The sequence below is a fragment of the Lactuca sativa genome, chromosome 8, assembly GCF_002870075.4.
Source record: "Lactuca sativa cultivar Salinas chromosome 8, Lsat_Salinas_v11, whole genome shotgun sequence".
Taxonomy (NCBI): Eukaryota; Viridiplantae; Streptophyta; class Magnoliopsida; order Asterales; family Asteraceae; genus Lactuca; species Lactuca sativa.
Window position 1 is genome coordinate 126,566,434 of NC_056630.2, and position 21,400 is coordinate 126,587,833.

At 33.7% G+C, this 21,400-nt stretch overlaps 1 protein-coding gene across 5 annotated transcripts; it reads left to right on the forward strand.

The window, feature by feature from the left end:
• The first annotated feature begins 8,751 nt into the window (after positions 1-8,751).
• On the forward strand, positions 8,752-19,961 carry LOC111920123 (E3 ubiquitin-protein ligase PRT6). 5 transcript variants are annotated; one of them, XM_052767098.1, is made up of 19 exons: positions 8,752-9,063; positions 9,527-10,633; positions 11,379-12,436; positions 12,524-12,664; positions 13,179-13,422; positions 13,510-14,220; positions 14,910-15,095; positions 15,183-15,880; positions 16,130-16,181; positions 16,265-16,895; positions 16,968-17,176; positions 17,332-17,846; positions 17,973-18,077; positions 18,370-18,436; positions 18,518-18,595; positions 18,717-18,785; positions 18,869-19,000; positions 19,281-19,341; positions 19,657-19,961. In XM_052767098.1, exons 1-17 carry the CDS (start codon positions 8,983-8,985, stop codon positions 18,941-18,943), a joined length of 6,027 nt encoding a protein of 2,008 aa, XP_052623058.1. In that variant the 5' UTR covers positions 8,752-8,982; the 3' UTR covers positions 18,944-19,000; positions 19,281-19,341; positions 19,657-19,961. The 5 variants fall into 5 exon arrangements, with proteins under 5 accessions (XP_052623058.1, XP_052623059.1, XP_052623057.1 ...); XM_052767099.1 differs by having other exon boundaries at positions 19,287-19,341; XM_052767097.1 differs by lacking the exon at positions 19,281-19,341.
• The last annotated feature ends 1,439 nt before the right edge of the window (positions 19,962-21,400 follow it).

Here is a 21,400-nt window from a genome sequence, read left to right on the forward strand (position 1 = left end):
GTTGTATTTGTCACTATGTGAAGTTTGAGTGCAACTCATGTTATATGACCTAAGCAAAATTTGGGTGTCTTATCAAGTATCATCGGACATGTTTTAGAAAAGTCGGAATACATTTTGAAAAAGTGATGATACGTACGAAATTTAATCTGTTACATTTTTTAGAATAAGGCTACAATTGGCAGACCGTTTTAATATAACAGGATTAATTTAGGTAGTTTTTGCATCTCCTTCAATTCATTAGTTAGTCGACACTATCACACAACCTTGCATTCCTTTTTTTTTTTTTTATGTATTTATATTTCTTATCTAAAAAAAATATAACATGTATTAATAAATTTAAAATTAAATATATTTATTATCATTTAGTAATTATTAGTTTTAATCTTCAGTACGCTTGATGTAACTTTTTCCCCCCATTTTTCTTTGTTAAAAGGCGTTTAATTGATTTTTTTTTTGTCGATTCAAATATCTTCTTACAACTTTATCACAACTTAACAATATTACTTGACTTGCAACATTGGAACTTAACAAAAACTTACATTATTCACAAGAGAAACTAAAACCAATGTTAATAAAAACTGCTAATGATTTTCTCAAAATGTAACATCTCGACTTTTAACAATGAGAATATGCAATCAAATGACATCATTTGCTATGATGTTGATGTCCAACAAAATCCACTCCAATTTTTTGCTTTTCATTTAACAATATATTACAAACCGAATGAGTGTTACAATCAGAAACCATATAGAAACACTAAATAAATACAAAACAACTATATAATATTGGAACTCTAGTGTTTCACTTTTGCTAATCCCTAATCAAAGGTCCTTCAATGAATAGTATCCAAAATTGGAGGAATTGTTGATGAAAATGTCACTTACTCATGAAAATCGATTGAATAACCTTCAACTAACTGACAGAGTGGTGGGTGATACTGTTTGTAGACCTTCGACTCTAACTTTGATACATGGTACACATGTCATTTAAAAGAGAATATGAGTACATGAGTTTAAGAGCAAAAATATAATGTTTGAAAATATATATTTTTATTTCATTCTTTCAAAGTAATGACTTTCAAAATGCATTTACTTTCCAAAAAATTTTCTATAGCAAAATCACTCATTTATCAAATTGCTGTCTTCTGGTCAAATGGTATTTACCCCTGTAGAAATTAAAAAACTAATGTAACATCCTAAATTTTCAACCAAAACTTTCTTTTTTAAACAATAATTAAACAACCCCAAAATCATTATTTTAATAGCACATAAAAATCCATTTGTTCAAACCAAACATAGCAACAAATCAAAGTCATATCATAAAACCAACGGAAGTCTCAAAACAAAATCAAACAACGATGTGAGTACAGTCAACCAAAAATTTCTTTTTAAACTATAATTAAACAATCCCAAACGATTATTTCAGATACACATAGAAATCCATTTGTTCAAACCTAACATAGCAACATATCTGAGTCATATCATAAAACCAACAGAAGTCTCAAAACAAAAGCAAACGCCAATGTGAGTAGAGTCATGTCGTGCCCTTCCCATTCCCACAAGAACAGCCTAAAAAACATTTAACTTTAAAACGTAAACACAAAGCTTAGTGAGTTTTCCAATATACCACACATCCCATTACACATACAGCGTATACACTTACGAATGTTATAATCCTATTATAGGCTTACAATGTTATAATCTCACACACAATTACTATAGTCCAGTTATAGTCTCACATATCATTGCTATAGTCCAACTATAGTCTCACATTCAATAGATATAGTCTAATTATAGTCTCACAATAGTCATACATACAACCTACCACCTAAGGACATCTAATGTCACACTTAGTATAGTGGGAAAACTCACATGAATCTAGAAACCGCAATCTCAAAAGCAGTCTCCAATAACGACACAGCTAGCACGGACCCGCTAATACAAACAAAGGTCAAACCTTAGTCCAAAACTTATATCCAACAAAGTTTGACCAAAAAGTCAAACAGGTAAAAAGTCAACGATAAACGGGTCAACGCGACCAGCACCAGTCCCGTTGCGACCAATTTAGTCCAAAATAGTCGTGAATCAGCTAAACTTCACGTCGTGACTAAGCCTTAGCCGTGTTGCGTCTCCTAGGCAGAATCACTTATTATATTAAGTGCTTAATGCTTTAAGCCAGATGCTACAATTTTCTAGAAACCATCAAAATAGGTTTGTAATGGATAAAGTTTCCAAATTTATCCATATCCAAGCCTCTAACAAGGCAAACACTAACCCAAGATCTATAATGAAGCAAAAAACGCTTAAAGCTTCTCGTATAGTTCAAAGAGAGCTTGCTTGCTCTCTTTTTCACCTCCAAGTGTCCATAAATGATCTTCAAATATGTATATAATCATGGATTTTCCAAATCTCTGGGGAACATCTAGTAAATGGGACCAAAATGCATATAAACACCCAAAACACTAGATCTATGCATACGAAACATAAAAGGTTGAAGCTTTATAACTTATAAAGGTCCAGAAGACAATGATAATGTTGAAATTTCTTTGGATCTTGCTTCTCTATCACTAATGTCACATTCTACTTCTACAAACTTCACACTCAATGCACTAAAACACCACATAGGAATAAGAGGAGGCTAGAGTTTGCTTCTAGGTTTCTCTAGATGATGGAGGATACAAATGAGAGAAAAACTAAGAGTTAGTGCCTTTAAATATGACTTAAATCCTAAGACCTAAGGTTTTGAGTTGTTGAGGCCACACATCACAACCCACTTAAAGGACGCATCGCGACTAAAACAACTAGCACGCAAAGCGAAAAAACACCTAGTCTTGTCGCGAAGCCAACCAAAACCCACATTCTTATTCTAATAAAATAATTAAAAAACATTATGGGAAATAAGCGTTACAACTAGTTACTTCCAATAAAAGGCTTCAAACAAAAGCATGTTTCAAAGATATATAAATAGTTTCAAATGCATATTTCCAATGTTTGTATTAAATCAAAATATTCACTTCAAATTACTAGAATAATCTAAGTATTATATCTTAAAAAATTTACAAATAGTCAAAGTACATACAACTTAAAATTATGCAAATAGTCAAAGTACTTATAATCCGTAATAGAAAATTACTCAAAGTACGTATAACCCAATACGTATAAATAGCAAAAGTACTCAAGACCCAAAACACACACAACTAAATACTCAACAGATGTAAACAAACTTGCATTTCCCTTGAAACGCAAGAACACCGATCAACATGGATTTTCCTATGATCCCCTCAAAGGACCATAATCTACCTTGATATAGAATATAATTCATCCATTGACTCGATACTTCGCATCTAAGGTTACTACGTTTTCTGAAGCTTGTTTCCAATGTACGACCCCTTGTTATGGAATTTTTTTCCTACATCCGGAATCCCACACAGGGATATGTCACTCCTTCGCAAAGAGAGGTATCATCCCAATAGTGCCTCAATTTGTTTAGACAAGTTCAAATGGTCACACAAATACTCACACAACCAAACATAATCTATACTTACTAAAATCATGTTCCTAATCAAATTCAAGTGACTCCATAAACTAGCAATTAACAAGATAACACACTTGTGAGAATTTATTAGCTCTAAAATGATCCGCTAAACAAAGCTTTCTAGTGAATTTCAAATCTCAAGTAGTCAATTAAAAAACAATACAAGACAAAATACTTGCAAAACAAATTAGATTAACAAAATATACATCTAATACCAAAAAAAAACAATAAATTTTTACCCACTATTTTTGGGTCGTTAAACATACCAAGATCCAGGCGTTACAGATTGGGCCTGAGCATTCGAACCGGGAGGTTGTGGGCCGTTATGCATGCTTGTATGTTTATCGTATGATGTATTTTGGGGGAAACTCACTAAGCTTTATGATGATGTTTTGGATTACAGTTTTATTAATTTATAAATGAAATTTTTTGATCTTATTCTTTGGACGTTTTAAAATTCCCACTTACACATAAGGGCTAGCTACCCCTTGTGTGACACTTGGGATAACGTGACATCCCCATTTTCACGGCCAGAAAAGACCGATTTTTGTTTATGTTTTGTTTAAAAAGCATAGTAACATTTTAAATAAAAGTGTTGCGGAATTTATTCCCAGTAAAACATGATAAATACGTTATTAAAGCATTTCTGAAGAAAAAGTATTTTTATTCATTTTAAAACATTTGGGATGTCATCGTTAATACAGAAACATAAACATAAATATAACTTACATTCATTATCACTAGTGATTTATATCTCCTTAATCTCTCAGTGTAATGTGACTTCATATCAACACCTATGATATAAATAAACTAAGTGGGTCAGGTTGGGAAACCTGGTGAGTACATAGGGTTTTCAATTCACAATAATATAATTATTATGTTTAAACATCAAACAATCAACCCAATTACCCATCCCCATTATCTTCTTAAGGATTTACCCTAAGAATCAGCTACTCCTCGTTCATTCATTCCTAAGGATCATCCCAAGGAAACGACACAAAGTCCATCGTTGCCAATGACACAATTGTCAAACACATCTGCTAATATTATCACTTAGGTGCAGCTGCCAGAATTGTGACATTCTCTATTAGGCGCATCTGCCGGTATTGTCCTTTAGACGCTACTGTCATGGTTATAATGTTCTCTATTAGGCGCAACTGCCGATACTATCCTTAGAACGCAGCTGCTAGGATGTTTGCCGTAGATCAACAACATCTACAGGTTGTGGCGCTGCTGCCAATGCTCATTTATAGGGTACTAGGTCCATTGCTGCCAATGTTCACCTATAGGGCACTATGTCCATACTCCCAATGTTCCTCTATATCAACTTTCATCCCTCATCATTCATCTACCCATGTTTTACCCAACATATTTTGTAGATATAAAATATATATATAGTTTAAATCATTTAAAACATGTATAAAATCGTTTATTCAACATAGATAACAAGTATACAGATAATATGCACACATAGCACGTAATTTATATAAAATACTTCATATCTATGTGTAAGATGAAAGTAACTATGTACTCACTTGTTAATGTGACGACTTGAAATTTGAGCAGCGCTTCGCTTCTTAACAATATGATTTCCTTCGACGAAACCTAGTATTATTATCACTAAATTTTAGTCTAATATTTCTTGCGACTAGTTATTAATCTAGATTCATCATTAACTCATAGTCTACTTCATGATCTATCAAGTAAGGAACAACCAGGTAGGATAATATCGGAGGTAGGGTCCGTTTGGTATACAAAGTATACTGTTTAGAAATCCCACTTTAAACACCTCACTAAATCATAGCCTAGACAACATTCCCATAAGTAGATCAATCAGTATAATGACTTTGAATCACTGGTAAATCTTGTTTACAAGTTCATAATAACGATAATGAACTTAAACATAAGTTATACTAAAGATAGGGTAGACATAGCTCACCTACAACAAGTTTTTCTCAAAATCGGGCTCCGTCGAAGCAGAGTTTCTGAGCCGAAGTCTCTTCTTTTCGGAGCCGTCGGGCGCTCCGGGGCTTCCGCCTCGTGCTAGGGGGTTTACCTAGACTTTAGGGGGCTTAAGGAGAGCTAGAGAGAGGTTCTAGAAAACACCTCACTAAATCACAGCATATATATCATTCCCGTAAGTAGATCAATTAGTATAATGGCTTTGAATCACTGATAAATCTTGTTTATAAGTTCATAATAACGATAATGAACTTAAACATAAGTTATACTAAAGATAGGGTAGACGTAGCTCACTTACAGCGGGTTTTTCTCAAAATCGGGTTCCGCCGAAGCAGAGTTTCTGAGCCAAAGTCTCTTCTTTTTGGAGCCGTCGGGCGCTCTGGGGCTTCCGCCTCGTGCTAAGGGGTTTACCTAGACTTTAGGGGGCTTAAGGAGAGCTAAAGAGAGGTTCTAGAAAGAGAAAGAAAAGGGTTGAGGGGTGAGGAAATGAGGGAACCTGACACTCTTATTTATAGGTTGAATTCTTGATGGACTCGTCGAGTCAGTGTCATGTGTCATCATCTGATGGCTTTCCTTGGAGAGAAAGCAACGGCTGTGATCGCGCCACATCACCCAAACTTGCACAACACCCTCTCGACTTAGAAAAATCATAACTCTCGCATACGAGCTCCGTTTTCGACGTTCTTTTTTTCCACGCGTAGCTAAAAACAAGATCTACAACTTTCATTTAGACTCGTCGGCTAATTCTTGACCGATCTTAAATTTAACAGTAGGAGGAGATTAGACTGTTAAATGACCGCGAAGAATTCGTAACTCCTTCATACGGACTCCGTTTTCGTCTGTCTTTTTATCGTTTAGTTCCTATTAATGAGATCTTCAACTCTCATTTAGGTCGCGTAGGCCAAAAACCGTTCGAACTAAAATTCGAGTTTCGGGTCGTGCATTGCTATGCCAAATCTTAGAAAATTCATAACTTCCTCATACGTTGTCAGATTTGGACGTTCTTTTTATGGACGCTCTTTAGATCACTAAGACTAAAAAAACCTCTATCGTAAATTCACTATTTACGTCTCCCGGTGCCGTGCCGGTTCTGTCACGAAACTTCGACGAGTCATAAATTCTTCGTTATAATTCGGATTTCTGCGTTCTTTATATGTACGAAACCCTTGTAACATATAATACCACTTGGTTAAGATTACTCATTCTAAATAATCTTCCATCAACAAGTCATTTTTGATGCTCATTGTCTTTAAATTGACTAGCCCGGATCTACAGGCGTTACAAATAATGACACCCTAGTTCTTAGTATGATGGAATTTTCGTCATCAAAAATATAGGTGGGATTTCTGCCTAATGGTAAGATTTCTACCATTAGCTTGAGGGGATTTCTCTGAAGCGTCCATTGCCATTTATGTGATGGACTATTAAGATTGACATGAGATTATGATAAATGTATGCATTACATAACTACATCATGAAATATTCTTGATTGTCCCTTTTGTGAATTTGAAATGATTTTTCAATATTTGCAACAAATACTTAGCTTTTGAGTGTGTGAAAACTTATAAGGCATATAACACCCATTTTAAACTTGTTTTTGGTTAATAAAATCCAAAAGTTTTTTGGAGGTTTGATTTGAGTAAATTGGATTGCTATCCATTACGTTAAATGAATTATGCATTACATAACTACATCATGAAATATTCTTGATTGTCCCTTTTGTGAATTTGAAATGATTTTTCAATATTTGCAACAAATACTTAGCTTTTGAGTGTGTGAAAACTTATAAGGCATATAACACCCATTTTAAACTTGTTTTTGGTTAATAAAATCCAAAAGTTTTTTGGAGGTTTGATTTGAGTAAATTGGATTGCTATCCATTACGTTAAATGAATCAACGTCGGATGAACCCAATAGGAAATTTCATGCCTAACTTTATTTTGATGTGTGCTTAGATTGAAGACCCTAACTTGAGTTTGAGATTAACATGGACCTTAAGAAAACCATAGAATGTGCGGTGAGCTTGAACCATGTTGTGATATTTTATTGTTAACAATCTCTTTATTTAAAAACTTACTAATGTGTTTTTGAGATAATGAGGGTGTATTTTCTGCAATTATTTTCAAATTAAATACTTGAATTTTAACATGTTTTTCTTTAACTATGTTTTCAAATAGACCCTAACAGGGATGTTACAAAATTCCCTCTATAATATGGCTTAATAACATTACTATTACTTTAGAAAATTCGACTAACTTAAAGTCGAAAAATAAAGCAATTTCCAAATGATATTTAGCTCGTTAATAAATAACCAATTGAAAATAATTGGTCCACCAAAAAGACTCGACCGATCAATCTTATAAAAGTAACTCCTTCATAGCATTGTTGATTGCTCCAAAAGTCGTTTTAATGGGATTATTATTATGACACACCACCTTTTATACACGTACTTGGGAGATCCGAAAGACAGGGTAACACATATTATGGTTTCAATCGGGAACGATAAGATTAAATATGGTAAATCAATAGTTAATTATGTATAAATAAATCGACCCAAAATTAAAATCAAGATATCTAAGTAGGTTGTTTATAAATGAAAATTTATCCATATCTAATAATTAAAAACTTTTGGAAATAAATGCTTAAGTATAAAGCAAGAATTACATTGACATTGAAAAATCAATTAGAGGCTATATTGCTACCTATTCTTCCAGGTGAAAAAATATGCGTTTTCTTACTTTGAGGTACATGATACAATATGATTGTATTTCTCTTTTGCATGAAATGTTATCATGAAATGATATGTGTATATGATTAAAATAGCACCTTATGAAATGTTTATGTTACAAATGGTCTTTATGATAGAATATCATCATGCATTGAACATGATATTATGAAATGTTTATGTTACAAATGGTCTTTATGATAGAATATCATCATGCATTGAACATGATATTTGTGAAAGGTATGATGAAATGAAAAGAGTTCTTGTTGCGTGCACATCTATACATTGAATGTGAATTTCGTTTGGTTGATAGTCTAGGCACCCTTGAGAACTAATGGTTCGCTCGCGAAGTAGTTGTAGCCGTCTTCTAGTTAGCTAACAACCTAATAAGATATCGTCTAGTTAGGGAACGACCTATTACAAGGGACAAGAAGCGGCAAGTGTTGAAAAGTGAAGGGTGTAAGTTGGCAAAATGGTAAAACTAATGGCGGTGACATGATTTAACCGCAGAAAGCGTTGGTATGTAAAATAGGAAAAAGGGGAATTCTGCACGCAATTAGTCCTTTGAACCGTGGTTCTTTCTTGAGAGCCTCGAGTGGAGACGGGGGTTGGTTAATATCCTGTAGTTGTACTCCAAGATAAAAGTGATATAAAAATCTCAGAGGGGATTAGGATTCTGATGCAATACTGCTTCTTCAGCCCTGGGGCATCAAAGCTGTGAAATCGGCAACTGTTATTGCGCCGATTGGCTTCTTCGATACATGTTCAGGATGGAGATTGATTCATCATCATCATCCGAACCCAACACGCCTCCGCTTTCTCCAAAAGATCATATACTCAAGGTAGTATTTTATCTTTAAATTCATTAACCCTGAATTTGTACCGGAAATTGGGCATTTTCGATAGTGACAATCATGGATTGGAAATGTATCTGGAAATGTGAAATTTGTTGTGATTTTTCTTTCAGTACGCATTTAGATTAGTTTGGAATTTGGTTAATATAATTGATTCTCACTGTTTTGCTGACAATTTTCAGTTAAGGAACAGTAAATTTGAACGGCTACCCCCATAGTTGACTGATTCTGGAATAGAGGAGTATAATGATCCTCATATTCAATGGGGGAAAGTTTACGTTTTCACTAGTAAAAAGTCACAATCAGTTCTTCTCATACTAAATTGAGATCTTTTATCATTTTCCAAAAACCAGACATTTTCTTCTAGTGGTTTAGGTCACTTAAAATTGCCATTTTCGGTCAGTTAAAATCACGATGTTGACATATTTTCTTTTTTTTTTTTTGGTATCAGAGGCTTGTCCTGATTGGAGTTCCTGAAGACAGACTCGATCATCAGGAGTCTGGCTTAGTTTCATATGTTAAAGAAAACAAACATCGAATACCAGATATCGTCTCTGCACTTTTACCAACTGATGTTGAAATGGAAACTGCCATGGAAGTCCAGTCAGAACCTCCTGCTAGATCAAAGATTGAAGATTTACTACATGAAAGTATGATCTGGTTACAGTGGTTGATGTTTGATGGTGATCCTAGTGAAGTCCTGCAACGCCTGGCAATCATGAATATCGGTCAACGTGGTGTTTGTGGGGCTGTTTGGGGTCACAATGATATAGCATATCGCTGTAGAACATGCGAACATGATCCCACTTGTGCAATTTGTGTCCCATGTTTCCAAAATGGTAACCACAAAGACCATGATTACTCCATCATATATACAGGTGGTGGATGCTGTGATTGTGGGGATGTGACTGCATGGAAACGTAGTGGCTTTTGTTCTAAACATAAAGGAGCTGAACAGATACAGCCACTTCAACAAGATGTTGCAAATACTTTATCTCCTGTTCTTGATTCCCTTCTCGTTTTCTGGAAGAACAAACTGCTATTTGCAGAGAGCATTCATCAAGATCGCGATCGACCCACTCTTGATGATAATGTTGCAGAACAGAAAAAGGTTGCAGATGAGCTGACATCAGCGGTGGTAGGGATGCTTTTGGAATTTTGCAAGTGTAGTGAAAGTTTACTCAGTTTTGTTTCTGGAAGGGTATGCTCTTTGGTTGGTTTGTTGGATGTTCTTGTAATGGCAGAGAGGTTTTTAAGCACTGAAGTTGTCCGGAAGCTTCAGGAGTTACTGTTGAAATTACTAAGTGATCCTTTCTTCAAGTATGAGTTTGCAAAGGCTTTTTTACGGTATTACCCTACAGTTGTGAATGAAGCTGTAAAAGAGTGTAAAGATTCTATTTTTAGAAAGTATCCACTGCTGCCGACATTTTCTGTTCAAATCTTCACTGTTCCTACTTTGACACCACGCCTTGTTAAGGAGATGGATCTTTTGGCAATGCTGTTGGATTGTTTGACCAATATATTCAGTTCTTGTTCTAGAGAGGATCATCGACTACAGGTAAAATCAACTTCTATCTGTATTCTTATCAGGGTATTATGGTGTTTTAATATCATCTTTGATGTTGAAATTATGATCACTTTCTTTGTTTGACATTCATCTACTTATTTACTCTAAGGTAGTGTTTGGTATGTAGTAATCAAGGAAAGAATGGAACGGATCATTACAACGGAATGAAAAAATTATGTTTGTTTGTCTCATAGGAATGGAATGGATCATTCGTGATTCCTTTTTCTAGGATTATATTCATTTATATGGAGGAGTGTTTTCCAAACTTGAATTAAATTATTTATCGTCATTTTCCAAAAACAAATAATATTTTTACTTTAATCCTATCTTAAGATTTCATTGTAGCTAATTGAATTTGTTTTTTATTTTTATAAAAAGTTATTTAAAGTGTTGAATGAACTTTTCTTGATTATTTGAAATACAAATAATACAATTTTAAATGACATTAAATATGTTGATAGGAAATTTATTTAGCTATATATTTTTATTTGATTAGTTTTTTTTTTAATTATTTTTTATAGAATATTGTTCTTTTTCCATATTTATCAATATAATCTCATTTAGTTCTCTGATTATATGTATCAAACAGCATGCCTGAATGACTCATTCCATTCCTTGAAACAAACCAAACATGATCACCCCGTTCCATCTCTTTGTGATTCCATTCCTTAATACGAAACAGAGTTTAAATTTCATTTTCCAATCATTGTTTTCTGTTGACGATTTCTTTTTCCAGGTTTCCAAATGGGGAAACTTATATGAAACAACTCATCGTGTGGTTGAAGACATTCGATTTGTCATGAGCCATTCAACAATTCCCAAATACATGACATGTGACAGGCGTGATATCTCAAGAACATGGATGAAACTTTTAGCTTTTGTCCAAGGCATGAGCCCTCAAAAAAGAGAAACAAATATTCACATAGAAGAAGAAAACGAAAACATGCATTTACCTTTCGTTTTAGGTCATTCAATTGCAAATATTCATGCTCTGTTAGTGGCTGGAGCATTTTCCAACAAAGAAACAGAAGATGAATCAGTTATTGATGAACAAGATAGTTTAAGACATGCAAAAGTGGGAAGACTTTCACAAGAAAGCTCTGTTTCTAGTGTGACTGGGAGTGGAAGGGGTAGTGATAGTTTCACAGTGTTGACTTCAATTTCATGGTTGACTTTTGAGTGTTTAAGAGCGATTGAAAACTGGTTGAAAGTGGACAATACATCAGGAGATCTTAATTCGAGAGGAACCAATGCTTCTGGTAGTAATTTCTTTCAGTTAAAGAGAACACTTTCTAAGTTTAGAAAGGGAAAAACTATCTTCAAGTCACCTTCAAGTAAAACTATGGGTGGTGGTGTTCATCAACGTTTGACCGGGTCAAATGAGACCATTTCTGCAGGTTTAATCGATCATCAAATGGAAGGAGATTATACAAACGAATTGGAATCACTTAGTGTTCTAAGTTTATCAGATTGGCCAGAAATTGAATATGATGTTAGTTCACAGGAGATATCAGTACACATTCCATTACACCGATTGCTGTCATTGGTTTTACAAAGAGCATTAAAAAGATGTTATGGTGAATCTGAATCTGAATCTGAATCTGGATTGCCAGCTGTATATGGTGATTTCTTTGGTCATGTTTTAGGTGGTTGCCACCCGTATGGATTCTCAGCTTTTGTAATGGAACATCCTTTGCGAATTAGGGTTTTCTGTAGTGAAGTTCATGCTGGAATGTGGAGAAAAAACGGGGATGCTGCAATATTATCTTATGAGTGGTATCGTTCTGTTCGATGGTATGTATGCAAAAATTTCCAAATTACATCTTTTTACCTACCCTTCTTCTAAGATTGATTTTCATTCTTCTTTTTCTCTCTTTTCAGGTCTGAACAGGGTTTAGAACTTGATCTATTTCTTCTACAGTGTTGTGCTGCATTAGCCCCTGCAGATCTTTATATTGCTAGAATCATCGAACGTTTTGGTCTTTCAAGTTATCTTTCCTTAAATTTGGAAAGAGCTAGTGAGTACGTATCTTTCCTGAAACTTTCTCTTTGTGTGTGAGAACATGTTATTGTTATGCATAGATGTTGATGAACAATTGGAATAAATTCAATGCTGTCCTAACTCCTAAATCAACAGGATCAATATGGAAAGTAATTTTCTATTTTGAATGGAAGATTCACAAAAAAGCTAATCTAGAAGGAAAGCTCATATAAGTGATTCTCACACAAAAGGCTATAACATATTTTTCTGTTTAACAAATTGAGAGACTGTTGCACCGATTCCCTTCATAAGGAATGAACATGTATTTATAAAATCTTCATGATAACTATGTTAAAGATTTTGGTGCCATGTCAGCAAAAGCTTCTTTATAAACTGACTAGGTAAAACCGACCACAGCACTTGAAAGACCTTTTTAAACCGACCGGCTCGGTTATCGAGACTCTGTATTTTTTTCTAATGTCATCACCAAAGCTAATATCTAATCAGTGAGACTAACAATAGGTAATGTAACAATAATATCTATGATATTTTCAGGTATGAAGCGGTTTTGGTACAAGAAATGCTAAATCTTATTATACAGATAGTAAAAGAAAGGCGATTTTGTGGATTAACTACAGCTCAATGTCTACAACGTGAGTTAATCTATAAGCTATCAACCGGAAATGCTACTCATAGTCAACTGGTCAAATCCCTTCCTCGTGACCTTTCCAAAGTAGAACAATTTCAACAAATTTTAGACACTGTAGCCGAGTATTCATATCCATCTGGAATCAAACAGGTAATGGGATGAGTAATTTTTTTTAATCAACGTGAAGTTAAATTCCTTTCCATGCGCTAAAATTACGATACTGCCATTTTATCTTAGGGTATGTACAAATTACGGTTGGAATACTGGAAAGAGTTGGATTTGTATCATCCTCGTTGGAACTCACGAGACTTGCAAGTTGCAGAAGAAAGATACTTGCGTTTTTGTAGTGTTTCTGCATTGATGAATCAGCTCCCAAAATGGACAAAAATCTATCCTCCTCTTAATGGGTTAGCTAAAGTAGCCACATGTAAAATAGTTCTTCAAATCATCCGATCTGTTCTTTTCTACGCGCTTTTTACAGATAAATTAATCGCATCGCGTGCGCCAGATGGCGTTCTTATAACAGCATTGCACTTGTTGTCACTAGCTTTGGACATTTCTCAAGCACAGATCGAGTCACAATCTGGTGGTTTTGATAATTCTATTCCCCTTTTAGTCTTTGCTGCTGAAGAAATATCTACAGGGTTGAATGATGGATATGATGATCAAAGCTTGCTGTCGCTTCTTGTGTCGCTAATGAGGATAAATAAGAAGGAAAATGCTTATAACTATGTGGAGTCTGGTGGGTTTGACCTTTCTTCTTTGATTAAGAATCTTCTTCAGAAGTTTGCTGAGCTGGATGCTGGATGTTTAACAAAACTGCAAATGTTGGCGCCTGAAGTTGTTAATCAGTTATCTTATTCTGGTGATGTGAGTAACAACAGTGCACCTGTTTCTGATAGTGAAAAAAGAAAGGCAAAAGCACGTGAGAGACAAGCTGCTATAATGGTCAGTTACTCAGTTATAGTTTTCCAGCTTTTTTAGATTTAAGAAAAACATTGTATCTATTAGCTTTATACAAATTTCACCCATATTTTTTTTTGTTACAGTAACTTCTTAAATTACATTATTAGACAAGTTATAACAAAAATAAATTATTCATATATAATTACACTTGTATTTTGAAATAAATATATTCAACACACATTAAAATAAATGTTCCACATGCATTTTGAAAATAGTAGACATATTTTTGAAAAATATTGCACATTTATGCGTTGGAATGGTTTCTCCACAGATGATCAATTAGTTAAAGCATTTTGTGGACTGAAATGAGCTTCAGCTATGTGTTTTATTTAAATATGTATTTTGTTTTAAATTATTAGGAAGTACTACATTTTTAAATAAGTTTGAAATATAAACGTTAAATTAATACACATAATAGGTTATATCAATCAAATTCGTAATATAACGTCACAAGTAACAAATATTACATAAATAAAATTATCATACAAATAATAAACTAAAAATGCATAATTTTAAAGTTGAAGGATCAATTTGTACAGAGGAAACTTTTAACACCGAATTTTGATAACACCATTTTGGTGTAACAAATGGTTTTGGATTGGAGATGCCCTTAGAAAATAAGAGATTTCTCCTACCCTTTTTAATTTTTAATTTTGTTATGTTACATACAGGAAAAGATGAAGGCTCAGCAGTCAAAGTTCATGGAGAATATGACAGAAGACACTGGCTTAGATGACACAAATGACCCTGAAGAAAGTCTTCCTGATGTCACAAATGATTCAGATGTACAAGTTGTCTGCTCTCTTTGTCATGATGCAAATTCCAAGATTCCTGTCTCTTTTCTAATTCTACTCCAGGTTGGTAATCTACTATTGTTTATATTACATTTGACTATTTGACTATTTGACCATGAACTGACCTCATATCTGATTTCCTGATACAAGAAATCCAGGCTTGTGAGTTTACTTGACAAAGGTCCCCCATCATGGGAAAAAGAAGCTCAAAGATCTGGAAAGGAACAAGTCAATGAGGACACATTGACTGTTAAATCATCTGAAACAGTAAATTCCCAGTTAATGGAAGTCATTCAGACTGCAATTAATGAATTTGCATCCACTGGTCAACCAAGAGAGGTTGATGCTTTTCTGGAGTTTATAAAAACCCGATTCCCTTCTCTCAACAATATAAATATTCCTCCTCAAACAGCACATGATAGTAGTCAAAGTCAACAAACCACAGCTTCAGCTTCGGGTGATGCATTTGAAGAAGATATGTACACACTCATTCTGGATGTTATGGAAAATAATGTGGGGGAATCAGACGTTTTGATTGATGAGGTGGATTTTTCGATTCCTGGAAGTAGTTCATACAGTAGTTATGATACAAATGAATCTCTTTTGCTTGGAAAGTACATTGCCTCTCTCTCTCATGAAGTTGTAAATAATCCATCATCATCATCATCATCTTCATCAGAAAACGTGGGGTCCCCTAATGGTAAGCCACAGATAGGTGCTTCAGTTACTTCACGGTTGCCATATGATGGATTTGGGCCTTCGGATTGTAATGGCATTTATGTTACTTCTTGTGGCCATGCTGTCCATCAAGGTTGCCTTGATCGTTATCTACGCTCCCTGAAGGAAAGGTAAAATGACTATTTTACCCTTATCTCTCATTATTTCTTTTTTTATAAAATTAACAAGGGTTAATTGTAAGTTTCGTCCCTGAAAGAAAGTTCCCGTTTTGGCTATCGATGTGGTTTGGTTTTGTTTTGGCTTTGGTCCATGACCAACGTAAAATGACTATGTTGCCCTTATCAGAAATATACATGACCAAAACATTGTATGTACATATATTTTGGGATCACCTAAGATGTGGGATATATTGTCTGCAGATACACAAGAAGGATTGATTTTGAAGGAGGACATATTGTGGATCCGGATCAGGTGCATCTTGTTCAAGTCCATTGTAGATCTTTATGCAAATAATTTATAATTTTTTTCTTATATTTTTATTTTTTGATGTCCAGGGGGAGTTTTTATGTCCTGTTTGTCGGGGCCTTGCAAATTCTGTCCTACCTGATTTGCCTAGAGAAGGAACGATAATGAAGGAGAGTGTAGCATCCAAAATTCCAAATCTGTCCCCCATGGATGCTGCTAACTACGAATCATCTGAACATCTTCTTCTTCTTAAACAATCCCTCTCTCTTTTACAAGCTTCTGCAGATGTTTCTAGAAGGAACGAGTTCCTCAAATCTTTTCCAGTAAAACACAAAGGAGGAACAGGGGCGAATCTTGAATCTGTGGTTCATTTACTACATGAAATGTATTTTCCAGGAAATGATAAAATCTCAGGATCAAGTCGATTGAGCGACTCCATGATCATGTGGGACACACTCAAGTATTCCCTTGTGTCTACAGAAATTGCTGCTAGATCTGAAAAAACTTCACATGCCACCAATTATAGCGTTAGTTCATTGTATGAGGAATTAAGATCTTCCAGTGGCTTCATTTTGTCATTGTTGCTGAAAATTGTCCACAGCATCCGTTCCCAAAATTCTCTTGATGTTCTTTTAAGATTAAGGTGTATTCAACAGTTTGCAAAGTCTATACATGCTGATACTCTCAATGAACTACCTGGTCATACAAACAGAGTTGAAGGTATGTTATTACTTTTACTTTAATGAGTTTACATGTTTTTTGTGAAATTGATTTTGTTGATTTTGTTTTCAGAAAATATGATGAGCATATTGGAAAATGCTGACATGGGCATACGATTCCCTGATGTACAGTTTTGGACCATGGCATCCAATCCTGTCCTTGCATCTGATCCCTTTTCAACTTTAATGTGGATCCTCTTCTGTCTTCCAGTCCCATTTATGTCCTCTGAGAAATCATTCTTGCCTCTTGTTCATATGTGCTATGTTGTCTCCATTACTCAGGTTCATATAACTTCTCTTCTATTTGAGTAAATTGCAAACCTCCTTTATCCTTCTTATCAATATAGACAAATAAATATACTTTATAGTTTACTCTTTCTAGTTTATTTAATCTATTTCTCCTTTGGTTTAAGTCATTTGTTAATTCTGTTTTACAGGCTGTAATAACATATTTTGGGAAAAACGAATCTGCTATGGATGATTTCAGTTACCATGAATCTCTCATCACAGACATATACAAATTCATGGGTGAACACGTGTTGATACGTCAATATTTTGTTTCCAATTATATTGATAGTTCTCGTGATATTAAGGAGACAATTCGTAGCTTGAGCTTTCCATTCTTAAGAAGGTGTGCACTGTTATGGAAATTAATGAACTCTTCAAGTTTAGCACCGTTTAGTGGGGCCCATAGATCATCACAATCATTTGAAGATAGAATGGATTTTGCTTATGGTTTTGCTGAAGAGTTTGTTGAAATTGAAGAGTTGGAGAAGATGTTCAAGATTCCAACATTAGAGAACATTGTTAATGATGAGGTGTCACGTTCTCTGGTTTTAAAATGGTTGAATCATTTTGCTAGAGAATTTGAAGTAGGGGTTTTGTACAAAACCCCTGTTGTCCCATTTAAGTTGATGGTTTTGCCTTACCTCTACCAAGATCTCTTACAAAGGTTCTTACTATTCTTTTAAAAAAATGTCTTAATTAAACTATGATTTTGATCTTTATTTGATTTATTAGGGCTTTTTTTTTTTTTTTTTTTTTTTTTTTTTTTTTATTTTTTTTTTTTAATCTTCAGGTACATAAAACAGAAGTGTGTTGACTGTGGAGCAGTTCAAGATGAACCTGCATTATGCTTGTTGTGTGGTAAATTGTGCTCACCAAGCTGGAAGACATGCTGCAGGTTTATTTAATACTTAATTTTATTTAATGCCAAGTAAATTACATTTTTTGGTCCCCAAGTATTGCTGATTTTTGCAATTTTGGTCCCAAAAATAGTCATTATACTTGTAAGAGAGACGAAAAACATTATACAAACCTCAAATAAGGACCAAAATTGCTAGAGAAATTTTTTTTGGGACCAAAATTGAAACAAAACAACTATACTCAGGGACCAAAAATGTACTTGGGTCCCAATTTTTTTAGTTTGAATATGAAATTATATTTGACAATTGACACATGTTGTTTGTGTTTAGGAATAACAAGTGCCAAACTCATGCAATGTCTTGTGGTGCTGGTACTGGTGTGTTTCTTTTAATCAGGGTAAGTCTCACTGATTGGATTAATTTTTTTTTTATTATTTAAATAATATCATGTTCTGATATTAGATATTGATGAGTGTAGAAAACCACAATATTACTTCAAAGATCTGCACGTCAGGCACGTTGGCCATCTCCATACTTGGATGCATTTGGTGAAGAGGTAGGCAGTTTTTATTGTTCAAAGTTTTTACTTTTTTGGAAGAAAACATCAGAAGAAATTAAAAACGGATAATATAATCTATATATAAAGTTTTTGTGTGAATAATAATGGTTGATTGCAGGATGTTGAAATGCATAGGGGAAAGCCATTGTATCTGAACGAGGAACGCTATGCAGCATTGAGTCATATGGTAGATTGATTACAAATTCATAATGATTATTTTAAGTTGTTAATAATCCCCCATCCATGTTGTTGATTTGATGATATTGATAGGTGGCTTCTCATGGACTTGATCGTAGTTCAAAAGTGTTGCATCAGACATCAATTGGAGCTTTTCTAATGCTATAGAGATATATATATATATAATATAGTCTTCATGTGACCTATACTTCTACTCTACTGGAGGTCTGTTCTCCACACTCTTAGTTATAATTTTTTCTGCTTTTTGAAATTTAAATTAAAACCTCAAAACTATCAGAATTGGCTTTTGCTTTATTGCTTCTAGTGTTGGCAATGAGTTCTTAGATCATCTTCATCTATATTTTTTTGATTATTTTATCCGCATTAATTGGTTTACCCAAATGACTTGAGGGAGGGAGGGCAAGTTAATTATAGTTTTCAACATTATTATAAAGTAATTTTAGGATATTATATGTTATATAATCAGTTTATTATTTTTGGTCAGGGTCAGGGTCAGGGGAGTGGCAGATTGGGTAGGAAATTAAGATGAATTTTTCATGTTCATGGTACGACATCCTGTATATGTGGATTTGAATATTTGATCCACCTGCCTCTTAATCTATCTGTACAGTTATTGTAAATATTTATGCCCAAAAAATCATTTTAGTTTAACTATGAAAACAACATAATATATTATTTATATTATATAGTGGTTGTATAAATATTTGCCAAATTTCGATATTATTTATCTCAATGTTTGTTTACTGCTTGGTTATTCCATTGAATCTCATCAGTCATGACATGACATGAGTAGTGTTGTAGTTTTATGACATTATAAATATCTGTTATGTGTTAATTGTTTTCAATGGGTACTTTATTAGGTTAGGTGTTTAGGAGGGCTTGAGAGAAGGTTATTGATGAAGCCAAGTTGCAGACACACATACAGGGTTGATTGGTGCACTCAATTCGTATGCTGATGAAACATTTGACTAAAGAAAGAGTCGTTGGGTGGGGGGGTGGGTATATGTAAATGTATATGTGCAAGTGGGCTGTGTTGGTGGTGTATGTGTGTATGTTTGTGTTGCAGATGCAGGATTTGAATTGACATGCAACCAGAAATGTTTTATTTGTCAAGTTTTCTTTAAAATTTCAAAAAAGTAAAGCGTTCTTTTAGTTAAAATCTAAATACCATGTTCCATGTGTATTCTTTTCATATATATATATATATATATATATATATATATATATATATATATATATATATATATATATATATATATATATATATATATATATATATATATATATATATATATAAAGAAAAACAGACTCCCTTAAAATAATCCACCACAACCGTAATTGTAGAATTTTGAATAAAATGATATTTGGAGTGGACAAATAATAATTAAAGTTGAGGATTGTTTGATATGCTTCTTACCAATTCTGATAAGTGGCTGTGTCTTACTTGGTATATTACATTTAGAATTCTCTGAGGTTCTGACTCTGATATATGCCTTTGGCTTGTCCGATGTTGTCAGACATAAGATTTTAAAATCTTGTTTTTTAGTTGCACGGGTTTTATGTCTGGTTCGACCGACGGTTGATCTATGTACACTTTGGGTAACTTGATCAACTGAACTTTTTAATTTTCTTTGGAAATAATTGTTTTTTTAATGGACCAAGTGAAATCCATCTATCAAAATACAATAAAACGGTTCAAATGGTTTTTTACCTGTTGTATCACACTGGTTCACCTTGGTTTTTGAAGATACTGTCTGGTTTGATCCAGTCTAGGAATTGATACAAAACCGGTTGTTGCTGCTGATCCAGTCTAGAAATTGACTAGACCTTAACTAAATAAAATTTGATTCAAGCATTAACTATCAAACAACCATTTATTCGATATAGTAGTACTTGTGCATGCACATTTTCGGTTCAGTTCATGAATATGACCAGTTTCACACGTATTGCTTTGTGTAGTTTGAGGGATCTGTATAATAATCCATGATTGGAAAATATATAATTTTATATGGTAAATAATAAAATCATTGTTAAGAAACAAACAAATTATGGTAAATGATATAATATCTACTATAAACCAATGGAATCTTTACAAAATAAATCAAAAGATATTATGATTCATGAGAGCAAAAATGGTCATGTATCTTTACATTGATTAGACATTATTCTATAAATTTTTATGATGTATAGATACAATACTATTTACCATTATAAATACTTGTTAGCTATGAATTATAGGTTAATTTGTATGTCCATTTGAACATGGTATACACATACATCTTATTCTGAAAAAAATGACATCTTTTTCAGATGAAAACTTGTTAGACGCAACATCGTGGAAGAAACGTTCATATGTTCTTGATTTAAATGCGTATGTAAGAATTTTAGCATCTTATCAGTTTTTAAATCGTTTAAGATGCAATTTCTATCTTCAATCACATGTGAAATAGTTATGGGTTATACCTCATGTTAGTTTTTTTTTATATGGATCTTTGCATTTTATTTATTTAAGTAATGATAGTTTTGTTTAATGTTGTAGCCAAGGATATCCTATGAGAAAGAGGATACACTTTTTAGTGAAAATACAATTCCTACAATTTCCAC